Genomic DNA, 22,884 nt, shown 5'->3' with positions numbered 1-22,884 from the left:
AATTTAACTTTCTTCTTCCATCACTCTCTTCTATCACTTGCAGAGCACATACTGTTATTAATTTTGGGAAAAGCTGTGTCAGGTGTATACAAAGAGCTACAGAACATAAAACCGTTACTGAAGTGTTTTGCCGTGCTATTACTTCTTGCTATTATTATTGGTTGGGGGCGTGTAATGACTTTTGTATTACTCCCATTAATTTGGTTACCCTATTTAACACAAAAAATTGTTGTAATTTTTTTAATTACTTATTCACATAATAAAAATTCTCACTTTAAGCAGACACTGAATTTGCAAGCATGTGATCCTTTCTTGTAGCTACAGCATCATCACTTTAAGGATATGCCCCCTGACTCTGAGAGCAGAAGTATAAAGGGAAGAAAAAGCTTGTATTACACCTTATTACATTTTTGTTCTTTCATTTAAAAGAACATACTGCTAGCTGTGTCTCAAAGTGTTAATTTTGGAGGGTTTTTTGGAATCATAGTAGAACCTAACTTACTCTGAGAATTTGCTTGGCAAAAAGACAAAGATTAACTGACCCACAGTAAAATCAAAACCTCTATATAGAAATTTCTTAAGGAAAACTATAATAATTTATTTCTGCTGTCCTCAAGGTTTTTTAATAATTTTGTGTATAAATTTTACAGACATGGTATTCATGTTAAATTATAAATGCTATGTCTCAACTAAATTCTGTGCATATACGGGCAAATCCCAAAACTGCAAGCCTTGTCTTCTCAGCTATTCAATCCCCTGAGAAAGCCAATTTTCTTTAATGTCTGAACAAAAGAAAAATGTACTATTAAAATGCAATTCAGAGGTGATAAAAACTGCAAGTGGAGCAGCCAGCTCACAGCACCTTCGATGTATTTTCTGGGACACTGGGGCCACATTAATTTTTGTGTGTGTGTGATGTCCATCCCATGTGCAAATTAGCATTACAAGTACCCTAATCTGTCTTGTGTGAGGGTGTCCTTTCCCATGGGTATACACATGCTACTACTATAGCTTTTTATTATTTAAAAGTCTGCTAACTCAGGGTTTTCCTTTCACTAATTTTATATGACATTTGTTTGTGGCATGTGATAGAAGTTGATATAGCTGGAAAGATTCTAAAACCATTTCTTTTTATGAGGTGAAAAGAAAATAATTTTAAAAACCACTCAAACAGTTTCTGATAAATCAGTTAGTCAAATAACTGTATCAGCTGTGTCAGCTGAGAGACAAAGGGTATTTTAATCCTTATTTTAATCAAAATTTTGTTTGCCTAACTCTTATAGTGACTCTGGATTCTGAAAAGCTTTCAGCTAAGGAAGGGTTCTAATTAACTACACTTCTTGTCATGGCATTTAAAAGTGATGTTTTAAACTTCTGAAGCATATCTTTCTAATTTTACTGACATATATTTTTTCCTTCACTTCTAGAATTAAGAAAACATGTTGATTTTTTCAGAATACCAGCAATGATAAATTTAATTGCCCATGTTTTACTTTGTAGTAAAATGTACTTGTTTGCTCTCATGACTCTCCTGGAAACTGAAATAGAAGGAACTAAGATGTGTTTCTAGGGTGTCTTGCCAATCTTGTATATACAAGATGTTTTTCACCTTCCTTCCTACAGTTTGCTGTGGAACTTACCCAAAAACCCCGTGGTTGTCCATGACAGTTAGGGACATCCATCTGAAAACCCCTTCCATCAGGTTCACTGCTCGCTAGCACTATGTAAGCAGCAAGTCCATCATCATTATGACCAAAAATGAAAGAACCTGTCTCAAAAAGATCACTATTTAGGATTTAATTATAACTTAAGAGTGAAGTACACAGTCTGTGAATTCTGAAGAAACAATTTCTTAGTTTTGTGGTTTACAAGCATGTGCAAGTTTCTGCTCTGTTAAATGAGATTTTGGTTTATTTAGCTTTGGTTATACCAAAGGATGTCTATCTCCAGAGGTGATCTCTGTCCTCGTGCATGGGGGGTGCCTGCCACTGGCAGCTGGCACAAGCTGCACTGCCTGCTAGGACCTGAGGTATCAGCATGCACCTCCCAGCAAAGGGAGCACCCTGATCGTCCTGCACATCCCACCAGTTCTTAGTGCAGATACAGACAAAGTGATAATCCACTCATGCCAGTGAACCAAGTTAGTACCTTGTACACAAAATCTTCATTTTATCCTGCTGAAACTCACTATCTCTTTGCTCCAAATTTAATCTGAAAGAAGCTGCAGGAGATATTGCAGTAATTTTCTCACAATACTAAGAGGGAACATTAATAAGATACTGAAAAATATCAGCAACATGTGTCTGTGACATCTCCTGCAGCATTGATTTACATCAATCATGTGGCACCTAGAGAAGAGCATAAATGATTTTAAAATATTCTTGAATTTCAGATTTCTGCCATTTTCTTCATATCATAAAAATGATGAGAAGTATGAGCCATCACTTTGTAAGTCAGGCAAATATGGACAAGAAGCCTATGGAACTAAATATTTCAGAGAAGTATATCCTAAGAAGTGGATAGCAGACAAAGTAAGTCACTGCAAAAATCAAGGATTTATTTACTTTTTTAGATTGCTATCTTATTAGAACTAAGTGAATTTCAGTATGATCCAGAGATCATGCAGTCCAATGGGATTCTTTCTAGCATGTTATAAAATCACGTAGTTAGAGCTGTGATGAGATGTGAGATTTCCTTGACTCTGGTAAATTCAGCCAGGTTCAATTGAGGAAACCCAACACCTGTTGGTCCTACAAGATCAGGCTTTAAGATCCTGATTAAGTAAAGCTCCCATTACATACATTTTGCTAGGTTTCATTCTGTTTGTTTTGCCTTTTCTGATTTAAGAGAGTTTGTATATTTACTCTTACACATTAGGGTAAACCTTCAGGAAATTATAGCAAAACCTGATTAAAACAACACAATATTTTACTGCTCACACTCTTTAGAAAAATCTTAAAACTAGTGAATAGCTGTTTTTTATTTTAAGAAGACATAATTGCCTGCTTTGTCAGGAGCATCTCATATATGTCTGGTTTTGTAGTGCTGCAAGAGGTAATTTTTCTCAGAACATGCGTTTGTGTAGGGTTTGCATTACTTCTATTTGTATTAGGTATCTTAATCACTTTAAAATTTCTGAGTACAAAAAGGATAATGGACTTCGGCTCTGTGCTGCACTCTCTACAATATAGTTAGGGGACTAAAGCATCTTTTGTAGGAGTAAAGGCTGAGACAGCTGGAGCATGTCATTCTGGAGAAGAGAAGGCACAGGGGAGAGCCTATTAAAGTGCATAAACACCTGATAAGACTGAAGGAAGAACAGGACCCCAAACTTTTCTCAGACTCCGTAGTATCCAGTGACAGGACAAGAGTCAATGAACACAAGTGGAGTGCATGAAATTCCATCTAAAAAAAAGAAAACACTTTTTTTTCTTCTTCTTCTTCTTCTTTTGTGTGAGGTTGACAGAGCACTGGCCCAGGTTGCCCAAAGAGGTTGTAGAATCTTTATCCTTGGATATATCCATAGTCTAGGCAACCTGCTCTAGCTGAGTAGGGAGGCTGTAGAGGGTGATCTCAAGAGGACTCTTCTTACCTAAAGAATTCTGTGATTTTGTAAGATATGATAAATTATTTCCTTGAAAGCTGTTTAACCTTTGTAAATATAAAGCAAATTCCAAGGAATTTTAGTTTGAAAAGGAACATTTTAAAAAGATTTTTCCACAAAACTTTAAGGTTTAAAAATTAGCTAAGAGTAAAATTTTGGTATTTCAGTATGCATTAATGATATCTCCTTGCAAATGTAATATCAACAATCAAACAAAAAGATCTGAATTTGTCTTTCAAAAGCAAGGAGTGGAAGATATGACTGGCTGAAGACCCACAGCATAAGTATGATGTATAAAAAGATCTTTATGTCTTATTTCTGGCACTCGTCCTGTAAAGACTTGGTTTTCCAGTTCTTAGTAGTTCTTGCTCAGGCTCAGATGATGATATCAAAAATCTAAAGATATTTATAATGTATGTCATATTACACATATATAAACTATGGGCTTAGCAAAAAAAAACCTCACTTGTGCTCTTGGATAGATATCAACCTAAATCTCTGGAGGTGAATAGCTGTATACATTAACCCAACATGACACAGAGCCTTCCAACCCCAATTCTAAATCAATATGAAGCTTCCATTAGGAGCCACTTACCCTAGCAGAGAGATAAGAGGAGAAAAGGGCTATTTATGACATACCTACTGCTTTAATGGGTCATTATTATCAGGAAAAAACTCGAAAAGAACCACAAAACCTCAAGCTCCTCATGGCAATTTAATGGAAAAAGGCCTATAGGCAGGTGTGAGGTCATACTTTCCTAACTGCTAAATTTGATAGAACTCTATGTCACTTTCTTATTTCTAAACTGTATGAAAACTTTGAATACATCAGTCCTATGAAAAAAATGATCTGTTCTAATGAATCACAAGACAAAAGGGCATTTAAAAAATACTTTTGAGAAAAAAATGGATCTTTGCTTAATAGTTTGTCTGCTAAACACAACCCGCCTTTGAGTTTACCACAAGGTTATATTTTTGTGGATGCCACCTCTATTACAACCTGAGTAGCTGATAAAACTGATCTCTACTCAGCTTCTGACAGTCTTATGCTAAACAAGTTTCTTGTATTGTTGCTGGTAAGACTGTGTAAGTTCTTCCAAGGAGTGAAGTCAGTGGTCAGAGGATCAGTGACCCACCTGAACTGCTGAGGTATTATTTGATGTTAGCTGTTATTAGCCGGCTTTTTTTAATATTAAATACAAAAAGTTTCTTTGTGTGTGTGTGTGCACGAGCATGTTCTAGTTGTATTTTCCTGAGGTTTTCATGTGTTTATTGCTATGCAATTTAATTCAAGTCACAAAAAGATTAGTATGTAAATTATATAATTACTTTAGAAGCAAAATGAGCAACAATGAAAAATATTACCTTGTTACATATCTTCTGGAAAATGAAGCAGTATTAGCACAGACTTCCTCTAAACATAATTACTACCATATCTATGTGAGGAAAAGTTAGTAGTTCTTTTTTTTTTTCATCTAGTTATAATCTGAAAATTTTATCTCACTCCGTTTACATTTCAAAGAAGTTTGAGTTAAGGGAAGAAGTGTTCTGTTCTAATTCTTCATTATAAATAAACAAGGAATGGAAACACTGCCTTTAGTGAAGCTGAATCTAGTTAGTTTACTCAGTAAATCAGTATAAAACATAAAAATGCTTATATATTTTAAGTTTTACATTATCTATATAAATACTTTTCAATGCCTTTGGTAGAATTAATATGAGAAATTACAATGTAAAAAATGTACTAGTCACTAGGAATTTAATCTACAGTGATAGATTCCAATGTAGGTGGACAGTCAAGGGATCAAATAGCTAACCATAGTCTTTATAGTCTTTCAGCTGTCAAAACACTCACATATGTTCATATTTGCTGAGGCAGAAATGAAAGCTTACAGTCTTTAATCGGTATTTGAATTAGTTTGCATATGCATTTTAGAAAACTGACTTTAATGACAGCATTTAATGTTTTCTTATTTGTAAAATTCAGGAAGTGATAGTTTAAGATGTTCCATTCTGATAAATTCTTCTCTCTGATGCCTTATTATAGGTGAATTACAGTACAACTGAATCACAGTTTCATTATTTGCACAGGCATTTTGGCCCTAAACAGGATTTTATTATCTACAAAGCATAAAAATACCCAGGACTGCAAAGAATTAATTTAGAGAACCTAAGCATATTGCACAGAACATAAAGTTGACCTTTACCGTCTACAGCTTTTGGAATGGAGTGGGATGTGGAACACATCGTAGATTTAATGTGGCACAACGCTGTCTGCAGAAACTTGGGTGGGTCTGTGACTGCCTGCCCATTGCACCCGATGATTGAATCTGCTGTCACCAGCATCCTGATAATAATGAACATTCAGCTTAACGACCGTGATTATGATTATCATAATTGATGTGCAAGTGCAGTGTGTGAGGATCATTACAGCTGAACTGTACAGCAGAGAAACATGCCTTAGCTATTGATAATTTTACTTTCATGCATTGATTGGGATAAAATATGCCTTTCAAGTTCAACAGGCCAGCTTGATATAATTTTAGTAAGATTTCTACATGTATGAATTGATGCTTATGAGCTTCTGGCAAAACAGTCATTCTAGCTGTTTGTTTTGAATTGTTTCATTCCATTAATAATGGGAAATAATTAAATAATTACATGTTGACTAGTGGAAATCACTTATAGAGTACTGCCAGCGTTAATCAAATATCAACTTCAAATAATTCTGATTATTATGGCCTTGCCTGGGCTAGGAAAAATAGCCCTCATAATTCACCACCAGCACATTTCTTCTTTTGGTGGAGCAGTGGAAGCAGGACTCTGGTCAACACTGCTGGCATTTTCACACTGTACTGCGTAGCAGGCAATAGTTGTTCCATATATAAATTATATCACTTCCATCTTTGTCACCAGAGGCAGAGAATTACAGGCTCGGATTCAGCCAGTGTAGATAAAGGCACAATCAACAGCTTCAGTTGCTTTTGTTCAACAGTGATTACCTTTAACTGTGATTGCATGAAGTTTCAGAAGTATTTAATTAAATTATGACATACATAACAGACAAAAACAAGTATGAGTACATATTCCAAGCCAGAATTTATATAAAGAATGTTACATATGTATAATGAAAAGTATAGTTGCACTGCTTTACAGTAGGCATAAATTTGGCTCTTTGTCCAAGAACTGACAGATTTTCAATCTGGGTTAATAGAGAAAACAGAAAAAAATCTTGGGGGTGGGAAGAGATTTTTTCTGTTTGAAAATTAGTTCTATCTCAACACATAAAACAGTCATGTCTAGTGGATGATGTCATTGTGAGGCAGAATTTTTGATACACTATTTGTGCTTTCCCATCCCTGACTATACTGAAATTTACTTAAATTCCACCTTAACTCCATTTTTCTTACCTTCCAATGATTTGACTTGAGATCATAGGCATGATTTGTGTGAAGTTTTAAATTCTTTCTCGCTCAGACTGTGATTTCATTTTTATCAAAGGAATTTGCTAGTTTTCATTTTAATTACAAAAGAAGATTATTCAAGATAAGATGTTGTGATACTGGCTAATCTGAACTGTCAGCTTTAATACTTTTTAAAACTGTAAAGCCCATATTTACCAGTGTGCTTTGTGACAGAAGTTACTAATGTACATGAGAAGTGTTAGCACATATTTGGAATATCAGATTCCTAATTCCCCAATCCAACCTCAGTGTGTTTTCCTAGACAATACAGATCTTACATAATGTAGCAGTCATAAGGGAATTATTAGATGGGTTGTAAGAATTTGCTTGTTCCAATCTTGGTTTCCTCATGAGCCAAGTCAGGGATAATAAGGTTTGTTGCCAAAATGGGATGCACTCCAGCAATCCCCAGCCCATGACATGGTTCCTGAATGGTTATTACTGCTAGCATGACTTGTTGTATCTATTCAGATGCTCCAACTGAACTCTTAGATTGAGTTATCAACTATCTGCTTCCAAAAAAACACTACTTTCTCTCACTTCTTTTTCTATCCTGAGTCCTGCACCAAACCAAATCATTTAAATCCAAGGATCTAGTCCTACAACAATATCTACTATATTATTCATGAAAAGTCTGTCTGTACCCTGTAACATATATTTTCTAACCTGTAGCATTTATTTTCTGCTCTCAGAAGAACCACTTGGAGTCAGAATGGTCATGTATCATCACCTGAAAATCAACCTGAATGATTCCCTGCCTTCACATAGGTTGATACCCTGAACAGCATTACTCTTCAATGCTGTGAGCTCCTTGGAGCTCAGGTGTTTGCCTACCTGATTAGGTAGTACAGAAAAAGAGCAGTGTTTCCCAATTTAATATCACAGAACAATTTAATCAGCAGGTGGTCTCTGAAACTGGGTAACAAAAAGTATCTTAAAGTCACTTTGGCAACTTCTAATCTTTTTTTTGTTTGTTTGTTTTTTGTTTTGTTTTTTTTTTTTTGTCAAATGTCATGATGTTCTGTTGATTAAGAAAAGCAGGAGTATGCCGTGTCCAAAAATGGAACACCTCAAATTCAGAGGACTAGAATGAAATATCTCATATTTTAAGATGAACCCATTTCATTTTTCAGGAAAGAAAATGACAATTCCAACTTCTGACAGTTTACATAATGACCTTTCCAGGTTCCTTATGACTGTGTCATATTTACAGAATTACATTTTTTTATAAAGATCACTTTCAGTGCTTCCACTGGAAAGGTTTTTGAGCTGTAGATTGTTTTCTTTGAGAAAATCCTTTAGGTCACCACTGTTGGGTTGCTTTTGAAAAATGCTACGCTTGATATACAATTATTAATTATTATTAACAATCACTGAGCTTTCAAATTATTTTCTTGGTTGTAGAAAGATGGTAAACACTGTGAATCAAATTAAACCATGCAAAATTTACCCTTGGCTAATGTTCAACTAAACGCAGAAAAGAATCTGTGGATAATTGGAAGGGTGAAAAAACTTTCTGGTGGTTACTGATGAGTCACAGGGTCTGATTTTGAAGTAATGCTACAAAGTAGTGTCTGAGAAGAGTCAAACCACTCAATTATTTGCATTAGAAGAGATACTGTCACCACTAGTCTAAAAAAATCCATTCTAGTGGTTATTTTTAAGGGTTTGTGGGCAACTAGTTGAATATTTTATAAAACCTGATTTTCAGTTCTGTAATTTCTCAGTGGGAAAATGCAGTCCCTTGATGATGATCCAAGGCTTTGAAGAATAAATTGATTCGAAAGAGAAAATTAGATGGCACTTATTATACTGTCTAACTAGGAATCCTCTGTCATTTGTCTGTTGGATGATAAATGCCTTGCTTTGCCTACCTTTCTCATTTAATAATGTAACTTGCATCTTAGTGGTATAAAAGAAAATCTTGCTTTTTTAGTAAGAGTTAACTTTAACCAGTATTTCTGTGAGTATGTATGTTTAAGCTTTGTAAATAATTCCTCTTGTACACATTGCTTAAACATTTTAAGGCCCCTTATTTAATCAGAAACTCTTTAGAAATAGAGTATCTTTCCCAATTCCTTCAATACATGCTTAGTGTACATTACAGTAATTAGTGACACAGCTTTAAATTGCAAAAAAACCCCTCAATTAATCTAGAAACAGAAGATACTGGAGTTACACATAATTTGTTTATATTCCTTTAGGTGTTGACTATTTGGATATGATTTTGTTTGTTGGAATTCAAAATCCATACACTAAACTGGGAAATCCATGGCCTTGCCTTTTCATATCAGTTTTGATTCAGTATTGCTCAGTACTGTTCAGTATTCTTGGAATTAAATGGATTTTTTTTATATGTATGTCAAACATAATGTATTTCAACTCAATTCAATTTGCTGCAATATTAAATTAAAAAGGCTATATTTTGAAATTCTTTATAAAACTTGCCTGCAAAAGCAAGCTACTTATTATTTGATAATACTCACCAAGACCTTGTTTGTGCTTGTTAAATAGAGTTGAAATTAAGGTAACCAAAAGCTTTTCACACAATCCTCTGAGAATTACATGGGCCATACAACTGTTGAAAACTGCAGGTTTGAGAGTTGGTCCTCAGACCTACCATAATTGAGATATATCCATGGATCTAGACTAATTGGCAACAGGTAAGGATCTGGCCCATAATGATTATAATACATATTTAAATACACACCATTCAGATAATGTTCTAGGAAAAATGGTGTTGCCCATTTTCTCAGAAGAACAGACTTTTTAAATCTCATCTTTAAATGTACATTGCTGGTGAGTTTGCAAAATTGATGTCTAAGATCAGAGACACATATTTTGATGACTTCCTTGCAACAGGTTCACTCAGGACTACAGACTGTTGCATCTTGAAATGATGTCTGAATTAGAGATTTTGCTACACTGACTCATTGTGATTGTATAGTTTCATAATTTAAATGCTAATAACACTCATAGGTGTTCCAAGATATTATGCCAGGTATGAGCCCAAGTTGAAAGAAAGGTTTTTGTTTGTTTTGATGCTCTCTCCAGAGAGCAAAAGTACATTATTCTCAAAACAGTAAGACTTCAGTGCAGAAAAATATATTTTGGAGTAACCTACCTTTCTTTAATTGGAAAAACCACAGTAAAAGCTTTGTGCAGTTATGTTAGAATGAATGAGACATGGAAAGTAGTACAGACTGCTTGTTGTCTTAATGGTTTGATGTAAGTTTCTAATGCTTCTTTCTTCAAAATTTATGTTTTTTAAGTAATTCTGGACTCATTTTCCCATTTTAAATCACGATATATTCACTTTAGAATACACTTCAGTGTTTATTCATTTAATGCAATAAAGAGCTGGTTTCAACATGCCCTTTACAAACTCAGGTTAAAAGGATATTCCACCATGATAAGCTATATTATTTGTTCTTATACAGTCTTTGTTGATCTCTTACAGTCAATGTTGATCTCACTTTTCCATGTAGGAAAGTGAAAGGCATATCCAAATAAGGAGTGTTTTTATGAGCAGGTGATTTGCAATGTCTTAATGTTCTAGAATGAAAGTTATGGAATTATTCAGGACTAACATTTGCACTTCAAATTCAAACTTCACTTCCATTTAAATAACCTTACAAGCTTTGATAAGTTCATGTATAGAGGTAACCACACCTCAGGTAGAGGAGTACTGTACAAAGACTGAAGGACACAGTACCAGTTTCATAACTGTATTGGTTTTGTTTCTCATAATGAGACTGTTTTAGTAGGAATTTACATTTTGACTGCAATAATAGGAACTAAAACTATTCCCAGCTTGTAGCTTTGAGACATGTTAGAATTTCTGACCTGTAGTCATGTGAATGAATGACAGCATATATGATAAGTGCTTACCATTACCAACCAGACACCCTGCTCTTTTAAAGAATAACTTTTTAGATATGAGAGTCTCAAACTTAGAGGGGAAAAAGGAAAAAAGAGAAACAATAAAAACAGAACATATTATCAGACTTTGTATACTAATGCAAAGCTGCTTGACTGAGCAGTGTAGTGTCAACCGTGTCTTTCTTCTAATGCTAAAAGTAATGCACATAGACAGAGTGACAATCAGAGTACAGCCTCCCATCAGCTGTAATTAATCTTTTAGTTAACAGAGACTAGAAAAGCTTCTCATCAGCCTCTTCTGAAGTCTGAGGCACCCTGTTTTTTGATGTTTGCATTCTGAGTAAAATTGTCCCCACCAGTTCTAACAAATTGAAACACCAGGCTAATTATGGCAGCTAATGAAGTGTGTGGAATGGTCACAGCTTGTCGTGAAACTGTTCCTTCAGCTCAGATTAGAGTTTCATCAATCACTTTTTTAAACTGATCCAGAATTGCTTCTGCCCAGTGCTTGGCATTTTTAATGCTGTTTCTGTAATTGGTTTTTTCCCCAAAGCTTAGGCTATTTTTTGAAATATTACATTCTCAGCACAGGACTTACAAACTCCAGTTTATAAAAAAACATTTCATTACTGCCTCTATCAGCTGATCAAGTACTAGAAAGCTAATAAAAGAAGCAGAAATATAAAATTTGATATATTGCTTTTAATCCAGCTAAAAGTAGCAATAAAACATATACACATATATGTATATGAATCATTATTACTGTGGGCTGGATGTACACTGCAATCTCATGAGACATGGTTTGTGGGCTGGATGGTTCAAATCCCACTGAAAGACCCAAATGGAATGAATGACTTCGTCTCAGCTTATTTCCTAGTGGATTGTGGTCCTCCATATATCACTCAAAGAGTTTGGCATGATTTGTAGTTTTTGTAGATGCCCAAGGCTTTGGCAAAAGGAAGACCAAAATGCATTGCTATTTAAAGAATTTCCACACTTCAGTTTAAATCTGAAGTCCTCAGAGAAGTATGGGAAACTTTACAGTATAACTTATATTGCTACTACACTGTCAATGAATAAATTAGCATATAAAACATTGCAGAAATTCCCACTTCCTCTTAATTTATAAGATATAATCATACTCAGCTATACGTTGAAAGTTCTGTATAGACATTAAAGGCATAGATGTTAAAGTCTCAGGCTAAATTCTTTCCTCGATGTGGCCAGCAGAGTGTTGAATTTAGTTCAGAAGCTATCTATCTGAAAAATGAAACAAACTTTTGTTTATGCACTACAGAATATCACTACATAAGTTGTTGCATTTACTATACACATAACTTGTATTCATATCAGAACCAATGCAGCATGGATTTAGGTTTTGAATTGCTCAGCAATCTATTTTTAAAATTTGTGCTAATAAGTGTAATCCATATCATTTTTCTGAACAGTGTTGAATCTGTAAAAATGTTTGGCTATAAATACCAGCTGTTTTTCTCCCCAAAGCTTCTAATCAGCAAGTTTGTCAGAACTAACTTCGTGCTAATGCCAAAACAAATCTGTGGCACCTGAGTGAGCAATCACTGTAGCTGGTGCTATTCCTGAACTGTATCAAAGAACTGGTGGATTTACACAGAAGAAAAAGTGCCACTGAAAACATGACACATAAAGAAGATATGTTATCATATATGAGTAAAGACACATAGAAAAAATAACAATAGCTATTAGTCTAAAAGCTCTTGTTCCCATTTTATTGATTAATGAGAGCATTTGTAAACACTGGATGGGACATGAGTAGTTTCTCTGGGGTTAGCTGATCTGCAAAGTAAGCTGCCTGCAAAATGAGAAAATATTCCTGTTTGATCACTTCTGTCTCTTCTGAAGGTAGCTTGTATTTCTGGAGAGGAAAACCGGGTTTTGCTTTAGCTTTCATCGGTGCTAGGAGACATTGCTGACTGGTGTTTAGCCAGTTGCCCACAAGGACCACCAGGTCCTCTTCTGCAGAGGTGCTGCCCAGCCTGCTAGCCTTCAGTCTGCTTTGCTCTGGAGTGAATCTGTGCATTTGTCCATCCTGTGTTTTGTAAAGTTCTGTCAGGCCATTCCTCCAGCCTGTCTGCATCACTGAGTGACAGCCCTCCAATGTCTCCATGGTACCCATTACTTTGGTGGAATCTGGGAACCTGAGGAGAGAGCATTCCTTCTCCATCTCTAGGTCACTGAGGAAGATATTAAGATAGGCCCCAAGACAGCACCTGAGAAAATATGTTGGTACTAAGGTTCCAGTTAAGGAGAAGCCATTCACTGCTACTCTTTGAACCTGAGACTCCAGGCAGCTGTTACATCTATTAGTCTGCACATCTAGACTATAATTTACCAGCTTGGTTAAAAGGATTCTCTGGGAGATTGTGTGAAAGCCTTGTTAAAGCTCAGCCAGACAGTGTCATCAACTGTTCTCCTTTGATCTGCATGTCTAGTAATTTCATCACAGAAAACAATCAGGTTAGAAAGTATCATCCAGAACCATGTGAAGCCAGATGAAATCTAACTGAAGTAATGGTTTTGCTGCATATCAGAAGCCAAATAAGATAAATGTTTTCAAGGATTTGATGATTTCAACTCAGAATTTTTCCTTCTTAACTCCTGGTGGCATGATTTTGGCAAGTTAGAGAGAGTTGCAACTTGATCTTGGCAGGTTAAACATTTTCTGGCATTAGTCTAGCAGGTTAAAAGTGGTTCAGAGTTTGTCTTGGCAGTGAGCACTTGGCACTGGCTTATTTTCAGCTGGAAAGAGAATGTGGTAGTTGAACAGATTAGACAACGAAGGGGGAGCTTACAAATGGCCTAAGTCAAGACGTTTATCCCTAAGTGCACTAGTTTTTAATTCAAGTCCTGTTGCTAGCAGAGTGTGTGTGATGGACAGGACAAGAAAATACAAATTCAAAAATACAAGTACTGTCCTAAAAATAAGTCCTTTACTTTTTTTCATCAGCTGCTTTTTAAGTCTGTGGGGTTCTTTGTACACAGGAATGTAGTGTTAGTCTCCACCTCAGATTTAATAACTTCTTTAAAGGGTTATATATTTCTCATTAGAGTGTTTTCATTTTTGACAATGTTATTTATACATTTTAAATAGATTAAGATGGACTTCTTCTCCCCTCTTCCAAAATATTTTGTTAAAATACACTGTAAGAGATATTTGCATGACAATGGCAAATAAACACCTCTTGGGATTCTGAATACTTACTGAACTATTTCAACTGCACATTTGTTTTTTAGCCCAGATTCAGTAAAGTTCAAGGGTATCCAAGTATGAAATAGCTTGTGGAGAAATTCACATTGGTTTCTTAATTTAATTTACTTGTAAAAAAAGGCTACATAGTTGAAAAAACAGAGTATTGTCTTTGGCAGTTTTGGTTCATATACAGACATTCAGAACAGAGCTTGGGTGATGTTTCATAACATTGCCTAAAGTGTGGTATAGCACCCACCGTAACTTTGTGTGGCAAGCTATACTTGTAATATTGATACTGACTCTGAACAGGTCTAAAAGTACCTGGAAAGTGTCTACATCAAGGTGACTTATTCTCCTGTAGATTAGCTTTATACACATAATGAAATTAATTAACTGAACTTTTATTTATAAGGGAGAATGTATTTCTCTCTAAAGCATAGTACAGCTAGTCCATGTTTGAGAGGAAGGACCAGACAGTGCCTTGGCTTGCAGATCATTAATAAATTGAATAAATGAACATACAGGGTACAGCTGGGAATTCCACACTTCCTTCCCCTTGGGCAACCACAATGACTGCAGGGTACTAAGTAAATGTAAAAAATGCAAATTTGGACCACAAATCTTCATTGCTGGTTATATTACACATGACAAAAAAGACAGCCTAGTTTCAGATCCCAGGTTAATTTTGCAGAGGCAATACTTACAGGAGAAAGTAATTTACTGGACCAAATTCTTCTCCTTTTTTTCCTTTGTCCTTCCTTGTATAAAACTTCCATCAAAGCCCAGAGATAATTTGATTTTGCATGTGAGAAACGACAGTAGGGGTTGACATATTTGTAATCCTTAATGAACACGGCTATCACAGAATATCTTACTTGTTTAGGAATAGTTGTGCTTTCCTTGTACAGTGGCTCAAACTATTGCATTCTCAAGAACATAATTATTTTTTGTCATGTCATAGCTTAATTTGTGTAGCTATGAAAGGGGATATGCTTTTGTTCCTTTGTCCAAACTGCTTCTAACCATGCAAGAGCTAAAATAGGTTCTTTTCAAGCCTGGAACCCCTTGTCTCCTTCCTTGCACAGATGAGGACAAGAAGTTTTAGAGCTTCATTTCTGTCAGTTGTCTCCGGCTATATCCAAAGAATAAATTAGCACAATTAGCTGTTGAGCTATGAAAGGAAACTTCAGTGAGCACAAATGAGTAGCAGAACACTTCATTCTCCAAATACTCCAGAAATGGAGGAATGGAGTAGTAATTTCCATGTTAGGCTGTCCCAGGGGAGCACACATGGCTGTGCTGTTCATATTTGACACATCACACAGAAAGTATCTAAACCTATGTGATTATCAAGTCAGTGGTTTTACAAACTCATGAGCCATCATTAAAAATCTTTCATAATTCCTAACAAGCAGTGCTTGAGCTTGGCTTCCTCATTTTTAATTCATAAAAGATAAAACATGTAAGAGTCAGTGATAGTCATAAATATCCATGAAAAATTAAGTGTAAAAATAATGAAATGTTTGTTACATAAATTAAGTAGCAATTAATGTTTTCTCTTTCTGTTTGGAAGATAGGATATTAAAATAGTGTTGTTAAATTTCCTACTGTGAACATAATTTCCTGATTCTTTTTTACAACACATTATCATAATGTCAATAAAAGACTAAAACTAACAAATAGAAAAAAAACTTGCCTGATGTAAGCGTAACACAGAAGGTTATAAAGTTTCCTTTTATTATGGCTATACAATATCATTTTATTTTAAGATCTAATAGCAAGTTGATTCAAAGGGTAAGACTTACAAAGTCATTAAAGCAAGTAGAAAATTGCCTTCTACCATAGTCACCCGGTCTTTTTAAATCAAAGAGTTTTATTGTTGGTGGTGATGTTTGCATTTGCAGGAGGTAATTAGGGAATGAGTTAGACATCACACTCAGAGCCCTCAAGCTTGTCAACAAGAACCATAAACTTCACTTGAAAAAAAGAAAAGTCAGTTTAGAAGGCAAATTGCAGAAAATAGAGGGAAACAAGATCATAACATTTTGAGTCAGTTTGACCTCTTCTGTGTCTATCCACATTATGGAGAAGCTCATAAAATATCCTGTGCTTCCAGGAAAACTTTATTGCTCCTACCAGAAAGAACAAAATGTAGAGGTTTTCAAATTGGTAGCAGTAGTAGACAGTTGAATGAGGAGATAGATGTTGGTTCCTCCTTCTCCTCTGCATCCTGTTGGTAAGCTAAATAGAGAAAGGTGCAATTCTACCCCATTCATCACAGCAGTGGTCACTTGTCAGCTGTGGGCAGGGAACTCTGATTTTTTTCCCTGGGAGTCAATATCTCTATGCTGACACAATGAGATCCAGTCCCTAAGGCAAGATCCAGGCTTTTGTTATTATCTCTTTTTTGAAGGGGCTGGTTGACCCAATTGGTTAACACATTAGCTTTTCAATTTTATAGCCTTAAGTCATGGAAGACCTCTTCCTAGATTTTGGTTTTTTTCTCCACAGCAGAAAGTAAAGCTGGCAGTCTGTGCCCACCAGCCACAAAAACAGAGTTGTGCCAAACAACTCTGTCCTGAACTTTCTGGCTAATTAGCTTTTGAAGCTGTGGCCAAGGAATAGGTTCTGTTGCCCATGGGAAGAAGTATGAACCTGTTAATAATGTCCCAGCTCATATCTCTAAGTATGTCTTATGAGCAGTGCTGCTTAAAGAGACTAAATGTACTACAGGGAATTAAAAATTATAGTACCCCTTTCGCTGACTGAAATATTGTAAACTTGTTACACTGGTGCCAGGATTGGTGTCAATGTACTTTGTGTGAAAAGTGCAATAGAAGCATTAGTATTTGACAGCCCTGGTTGAAATAAGTGAAATTAATGGAGCTCTTTTCATATACGACAAGGCCATGGCACCCCTTTCATGCTGCTTACAGACAGAGAAAAGTCAATACTTTTTTATTACTTGATGCTGACCTACATTTTGCACTACAAGTGCCAGGCCCACTAATTGGTTTCAGTTGTGAGAAAAGTTTGCCCCAAAGAAACACTGGAGCAGATAAATCAATCTTTTTTAGGGTAGCTTAGTGGGTTTTGAGCACTTGAAATGACATTTGTGTTGTATTGACAGAATGGGTTGTTACACTCATTTTGTCATGTCAGAAGGCCCTGTACTAGTTGGAAGTATTGTTAACCAGTATTGATAAATTTGCTGAGAATAAAAGTTAGCTGGATCAACATTTTACTTGTCTAACAGCTTGCTGTTTGTGGTTTGCTTCCTTGTTAGAGACCTCTGTGTCTATTAACAGGTCAGAAGACTTTCTATGACAGCTCAATTTAAAACTTTAATTTTACTATTACAAGCATTAGGATCATAGGAAACACTTAAATATGACCACTTAGTGTTAAACAGGTGGGGTTGTGGACTGGAGCTGTGCAGTGACACTTGGCAGTGCTGCCTGGTTTCCAAAGGAGTTGTGCACATGGGATGTCTCCTGGCTTTGCGGGAAAGCTACAGTGCTCAGTGGCTTAGCTTATACTAAGAGCATACCTCCTGCTGGGAAATTTGTGCAGAATTTCCCACTGTGCCCTCTAAGGTCTTGGTGTGTATCTGTGGATACTGGTTTCAAAGTATTGTTTCCTGGTTTTACTACTCAGTAGCATGAAGATAGAATTATGATTCCAGCAGCTGTGCCAATTTTTCCTTATTCCTTCTGCCATTAATAACTAACAGAATTTACTGTTAATTAATTTTATTAATTCAGAATAGGTGTTTTATAAAGAGAAGAATAGAAGAGGCCTAATGTCTCTATGGGAGCAACAGCTACAATTCCAGTACTGCAAAAGTTTTTCTGAGATGCAAACTTTTCATGGATTTGTTCTCCTTTTACACAGCACATGGTGTCATGGTTGACATAATGCATTTATACACTGTCTTTAGTACTTTTTCATTGACTCAGAAGAGGACTCACTGCTCTGAATATCTTCAATTGATGGAATGCTTTGCATCTCAGTATATACTTTTCATTACACAATTCTTATTTGAAACTTCTGCACATACTGCTTCTACTAACCCATGAAGGAAATCTATATTTGTACAACCTAACATAAATTTAATCTCAATTCATGCAACCAAATCTGTACTTATTCAGCAAACCCAAGTTTTGTCATTACAGAGAAAGGAAAGACTGTTATATCCTGTAAATCAGATAATGTGAGTTTATTGCATGCTTATTGTTCCAGGTTTATCACATGCTTAACAGTTTCATAATTATTATGGACTTCAGAGATTTGATATATGAAATTACCTGAAGAGTGTATGCAGGAGCTGAGAATAAATGGTAATAATAGTGCTCTCTGGCCTTAAAATCTGAGAGTAGATACACTACTGCTGTTTGTCTGTTCTTGCTTTGGTCTGAGGCAGCTGACTTTCTACTTCATTAAATTTCCAAGATCCTCAATTGTAATTCCTATCTCATTTTGAACTGCATTTTTACATTACGGGATATCGTGCAGTACTCTCAAAATTGCTTGGAAAGAAACATTGTTAGTACAAGTTTGTTTCTAGAATATCACAGAAGTCATTTTCAAAGGCCTCCAAACCAATATGAAGGTCTACAAGGTCTTGTTCATTTGCCAGTGTTTGTACGTGATCTGTATTTATGTAAGACTGCATCGTCAGATGAAAAATGTCTTTGGAATTTGCTTTAATAACATTCCAGATATAGACTATGTAACCATTTGGCAAGTCTAATCTATGACATCAGAGTGCTGATTGAGACAAATCTTTGGTGGCTTTATGCCACCTTTTTTGACTCCATTGTTTTGAACTGATGAGCTCACAAGCTCAAGTAGCCAAATATATTGAAAGGATCCATAGGTCTTGTTAAGCTCTGTCAGTTGAACTTGAATCACTTACAATTTTCTAGAGTGAAAGGAGTCAAAGCTGGACAAGTTTAAAAAGGAAGTGTTACATTAACTTCGGGAATTTCAAAGTAGGTCTCATTGCTGAGAATTACAGATCTCTGATGCTGAGAATTATATAGCATGATTTAAGAATGCATTGTGGAAAAATTCCATAAATCTCAGCTCCTTGCTCCTGTGGTCTTGAGAGTGCAAAACTATAAGGTCAATCTCACCAATATGCGTGACTTCATATTTGTAAGTCTATTCATTTTAACTACCAATAGAGAGTAACTGATGGTGAAAATAATTTTGAAGAAGCCTGTTTTTCTCCACTTACAACCTATGTTCTTCAGAAGGATTATTTACATAACTTCATAACTTCTATGCTATGTAGCAAACAGCTTAAATTCAAGATGATTCCTATCAGAATCAATGAGGAGTGCATCACTGTGTTCCCTGCATGTTTTGAGTGGTCATTTCACCACCGTGTAAGATGGATGTGAGAACCTGGCTTCCAATTCCTTTCTCTTTATTCTGTGAGGTAGATCTTTCAAGGCCAGGTGGTGTTTTCAGGCCTTACTTTATCTCTCTGTTGGAATCCAATTAAAATCTTTATCTTCAAGTACAGAAAAAATAGAAACAAGATCTGTTTCCCAAAAAGGTATTTATATTTTATATGCATGCTATGCAATTTTTACCTAGTGTACATTCTAAATTTCTTTAATTCATGTAACTCTAAAGCCAGCATGCTTTTATTTATCCATCAGACTCTGTAATGTTTCCTAAATGTGGTCAAACATAAATGCTGTCGTCATAATCAGAGCCAGTTGTTTAAATGCTCAGTTGTGAGTATCTAGTGGAATAGTTTTAAATAACAAGATAAACAGTACAGCTGCCAAACCAAAGTAATCTTACACTGAGGGGGTGTGTGGCACAAAAAATTTCCTCTTTGTCATTTTGATTTGAGTCTGAAGCTGGACCTGGGCTTAGTTCCAACTCAAAAACACTGTTCACTTCAAAGGCTCCTAAATCGTCCCAAGGAGCTAATTTTGGCAGCCAATTGTTTTTGTTTGGCCAGGAATCCTAATAGCAAAAGCCGTCTGCTCCAGCAAATGAAGATCTCTGCAATGCTCAGCCTTCCCATTCCTGATTTTATCCTGATATGGGGGGTGCACAGGTTTCACTGGTTTCCCTGTCTCACTCAAGGTTCACCACTTGTCAAACTGTTCATGATTTCTTAAGCTGTATGTAACTGTCCTGCATGTTAATTAAAAAAATACTTCCTGTTTAAAAACAATGGATATCATGTTCTGCTCTGAATTACTGCTTAATCCTAAATTATTGCTGGATTATCTGCTTGCTTTCTCAGCAACTAGGGCTTGTTTGTTGATTTTTCCGTTCCCATGAACAGAATTATTCTGGTTAATTTACTGAATTAAATATAACTAGCGTCACTTTAGAAGGAAACCATTTGCAGTTGTATTGGAGATATCATAATATTTATTATAATAATTATATGGACAACTTTTCTTGTGGTAAGAAGGTGCTGGTGATTTGGAACAGACACTGAAAATTAGAGTATTTTGCCATTCTAAAAGTTTAATATGAAAATATGCAAATAGGCTGTTTCTGTTGAATAAGAAATGGGCCAGTACAAGGCATAGAGAAACATTAAAAAGTAAATCTTGTGAATCATTTAGGAATGGGATAGTACTCACTTTCACAGCACACATGGATTATTTTATTTTTAATGTATGTCTACCTTATTATTTTAAGATTTATGCATCAGAATTTTGGAGGAATCATAATAAACAATTTAAGTATGAGATGTAAGAAATGATATTGTCTCAGTTTGGCAACATGCAATGCAGATTAAATGCAGGTGGGCCCAACAAGTGTTTGCATGAAGCTTACTAGAAGTCAGAGGTGCTCTGCTGAGATACAGCTGAACTGTGGTCTGTGAAGTAGCCAAGTCCAAATTGTCCAGGGAATGATAATTCTGTTTCATGTCATTAAAAAAAAAAATTAAAAAAATCATTCTATCTTAAAGAGAAAATGAAACTTTTCAAATTGGGAAATGTGTTGAAAAGATAAAACTTTTTTGCTTTCATTCACTCATGGCCTCAAACATTCCATGAAGACGATTCAATTTCATTCACTTTCACAGAGATACTTGCTGGCAATAGAAAACAGTACAAAGTATTCAGACCAACTTCTTAAAAATGAATCATCAGATCCTAGAAAGCTGAGAATTTATGTGTGGCATGTTACTGTCTAAAAGTAAAAACCATTTTAATACAAACCAAGTATATTCTATTTTTATACTATCTTCAGTACTTCAGGTTCAAAGAAGATAATTTTATTAAGAAGGCTTTAAAACCTTACCTTAAATATGATGGACTTGCTAATCATTTACCATGAGTATTTATTAGTAAGTAGAGAAATCAAAATATGGTTTGGAACACTTAGTTTGATTTACATTCTTGTTTGTTGGCTGAACTGACATTGCACTCTTAAGGCACAGCTTCACTTGTGTTTCCCTCATTCAATTTAGATTTTTAAGCATTTGCACTTAAAAAATTTAATGTGATAAGCAAGAATTTTACCTGGGAAAAAAAAACATGTTCAGGAATCACCCTGCTTCTCCTAATCAATTTGTTGCCACTAATACTTAATTAATATATATTTGTTTTGTTACCATTTTATTACCATTTCTTTTGGAGCTGTTTTAATACATTTATTTCAGTGTTAACCAGAGTGGAAAAGTTAAAATATAGCAAGGCTATTGTGCTTTCTTTAACCTGCCTGGTTGCCAGGGAGGAGAATAAACCTCTGCATACCATGATTTACCAAGGACTGTAAAATGTAGTTTCTAGAGCAGGAAATTTCTGCAGTTCTTATAGTTGCTGAGAGTTTGAAATACATATTTACTTTCAACTAAATCCATTCTTTTGGTCCTCTTCAAGGTAATATTAATTTAATGTTAAAATGTATATTTAACATTCACTATTTTGCATAACTTGCATTCTATCTTATGTAATGAAATGTAACTAGAAGACAACGTTTAGGACTCTAAAATATCTTAAAAAGAAAAAAAAAAGGCAAACCCATTTAAGCCTAACATCATTTTTTTGTCTCTTTTCTTTAGGACTTTGAAACACTGTTTTCATCGATTGTTCTCTTCGAAAAGTTTGGAAAAACTTATTCCAGCACTGGACAAATAGTGTAAATGTCCAGAAAACTACAAACTATAAGACTATGAAAAGTAGTCAATAAATTTATTTCAGCAAATACACAGCAGCATGGTGACTGAATGTTCCAAAAAATACTCTTTGTGTGATGTATACTTTGTCTGAAGTAATTTTAATTGATTTTGCTTGAAATTTAGGCAATATGGCTTCCAAGATTTATAAAAATTAATTTTTTTAAAAAAAGTATTATCTTAAGGAAATTATTTCTGCAAATGCTGTACTTTGTTTAGTATAAATAATTTGGGATGCAAAATCAGAGTCATCAAATAAAATACTTGGAACCACATTTATTTATTACATGTTTGTAAGTGAGGTTAACACTAAAAAGAAAAAAGTGTAAAATTTATCTGTCTTTTCTTTCCTCACAACTATAAATGTATCTGGTCCATCACTGTTCTTCATCTTCAGTGTTAGTATCCTTGACTGATCCATGACTTCAGAAGTGCAGAATAGGTATTTACGTGGAAAATATTATTTAAAAGCCTGTTAGTAATTCTGTGGGTGAAAGAACTTAAGTTTTGAAAAGGTAAAGTTCTGAAAACATAGATA

The 22,884-nt window shown here is 35.1% G+C and overlaps 1 protein-coding gene across 1 annotated transcript in view; it reads left to right on the top strand.

The window, feature by feature from the left end:
- SPATA17 (spermatogenesis associated 17) overlaps nucleotides 1–22,313 on the top strand; it is an 85,625-nt gene extending 63,312 nt beyond the window's left edge. Inside the window, exons 9-10 of the mRNA XM_005523326.2 lie at nucleotides 2,393–2,531; nucleotides 22,233–22,313. Coding sequence (XP_005523383.1) covers nucleotides 2,393–2,531; nucleotides 22,233–22,313 — 220 coding nt within the window. The remainder of the gene's footprint in view (nucleotides 1–2,392; nucleotides 2,532–22,232) is intronic.
- Nucleotides 22,314–22,884: the final 571 nt, after the last annotated feature.

The sequence above is a fragment of the Pseudopodoces humilis genome, chromosome 3 (assembly GCF_049639895.1).
Source record: "Pseudopodoces humilis isolate 2021_Gansu_Grassland_sample_001 chromosome 3, ASM4963989v1, whole genome shotgun sequence".
In the NCBI taxonomy this organism is placed as follows: Eukaryota; Metazoa; Chordata; class Aves; order Passeriformes; family Paridae; genus Pseudopodoces; species Pseudopodoces humilis.
This window is presented reverse-complemented; position numbering and strand designations above follow the sequence as displayed.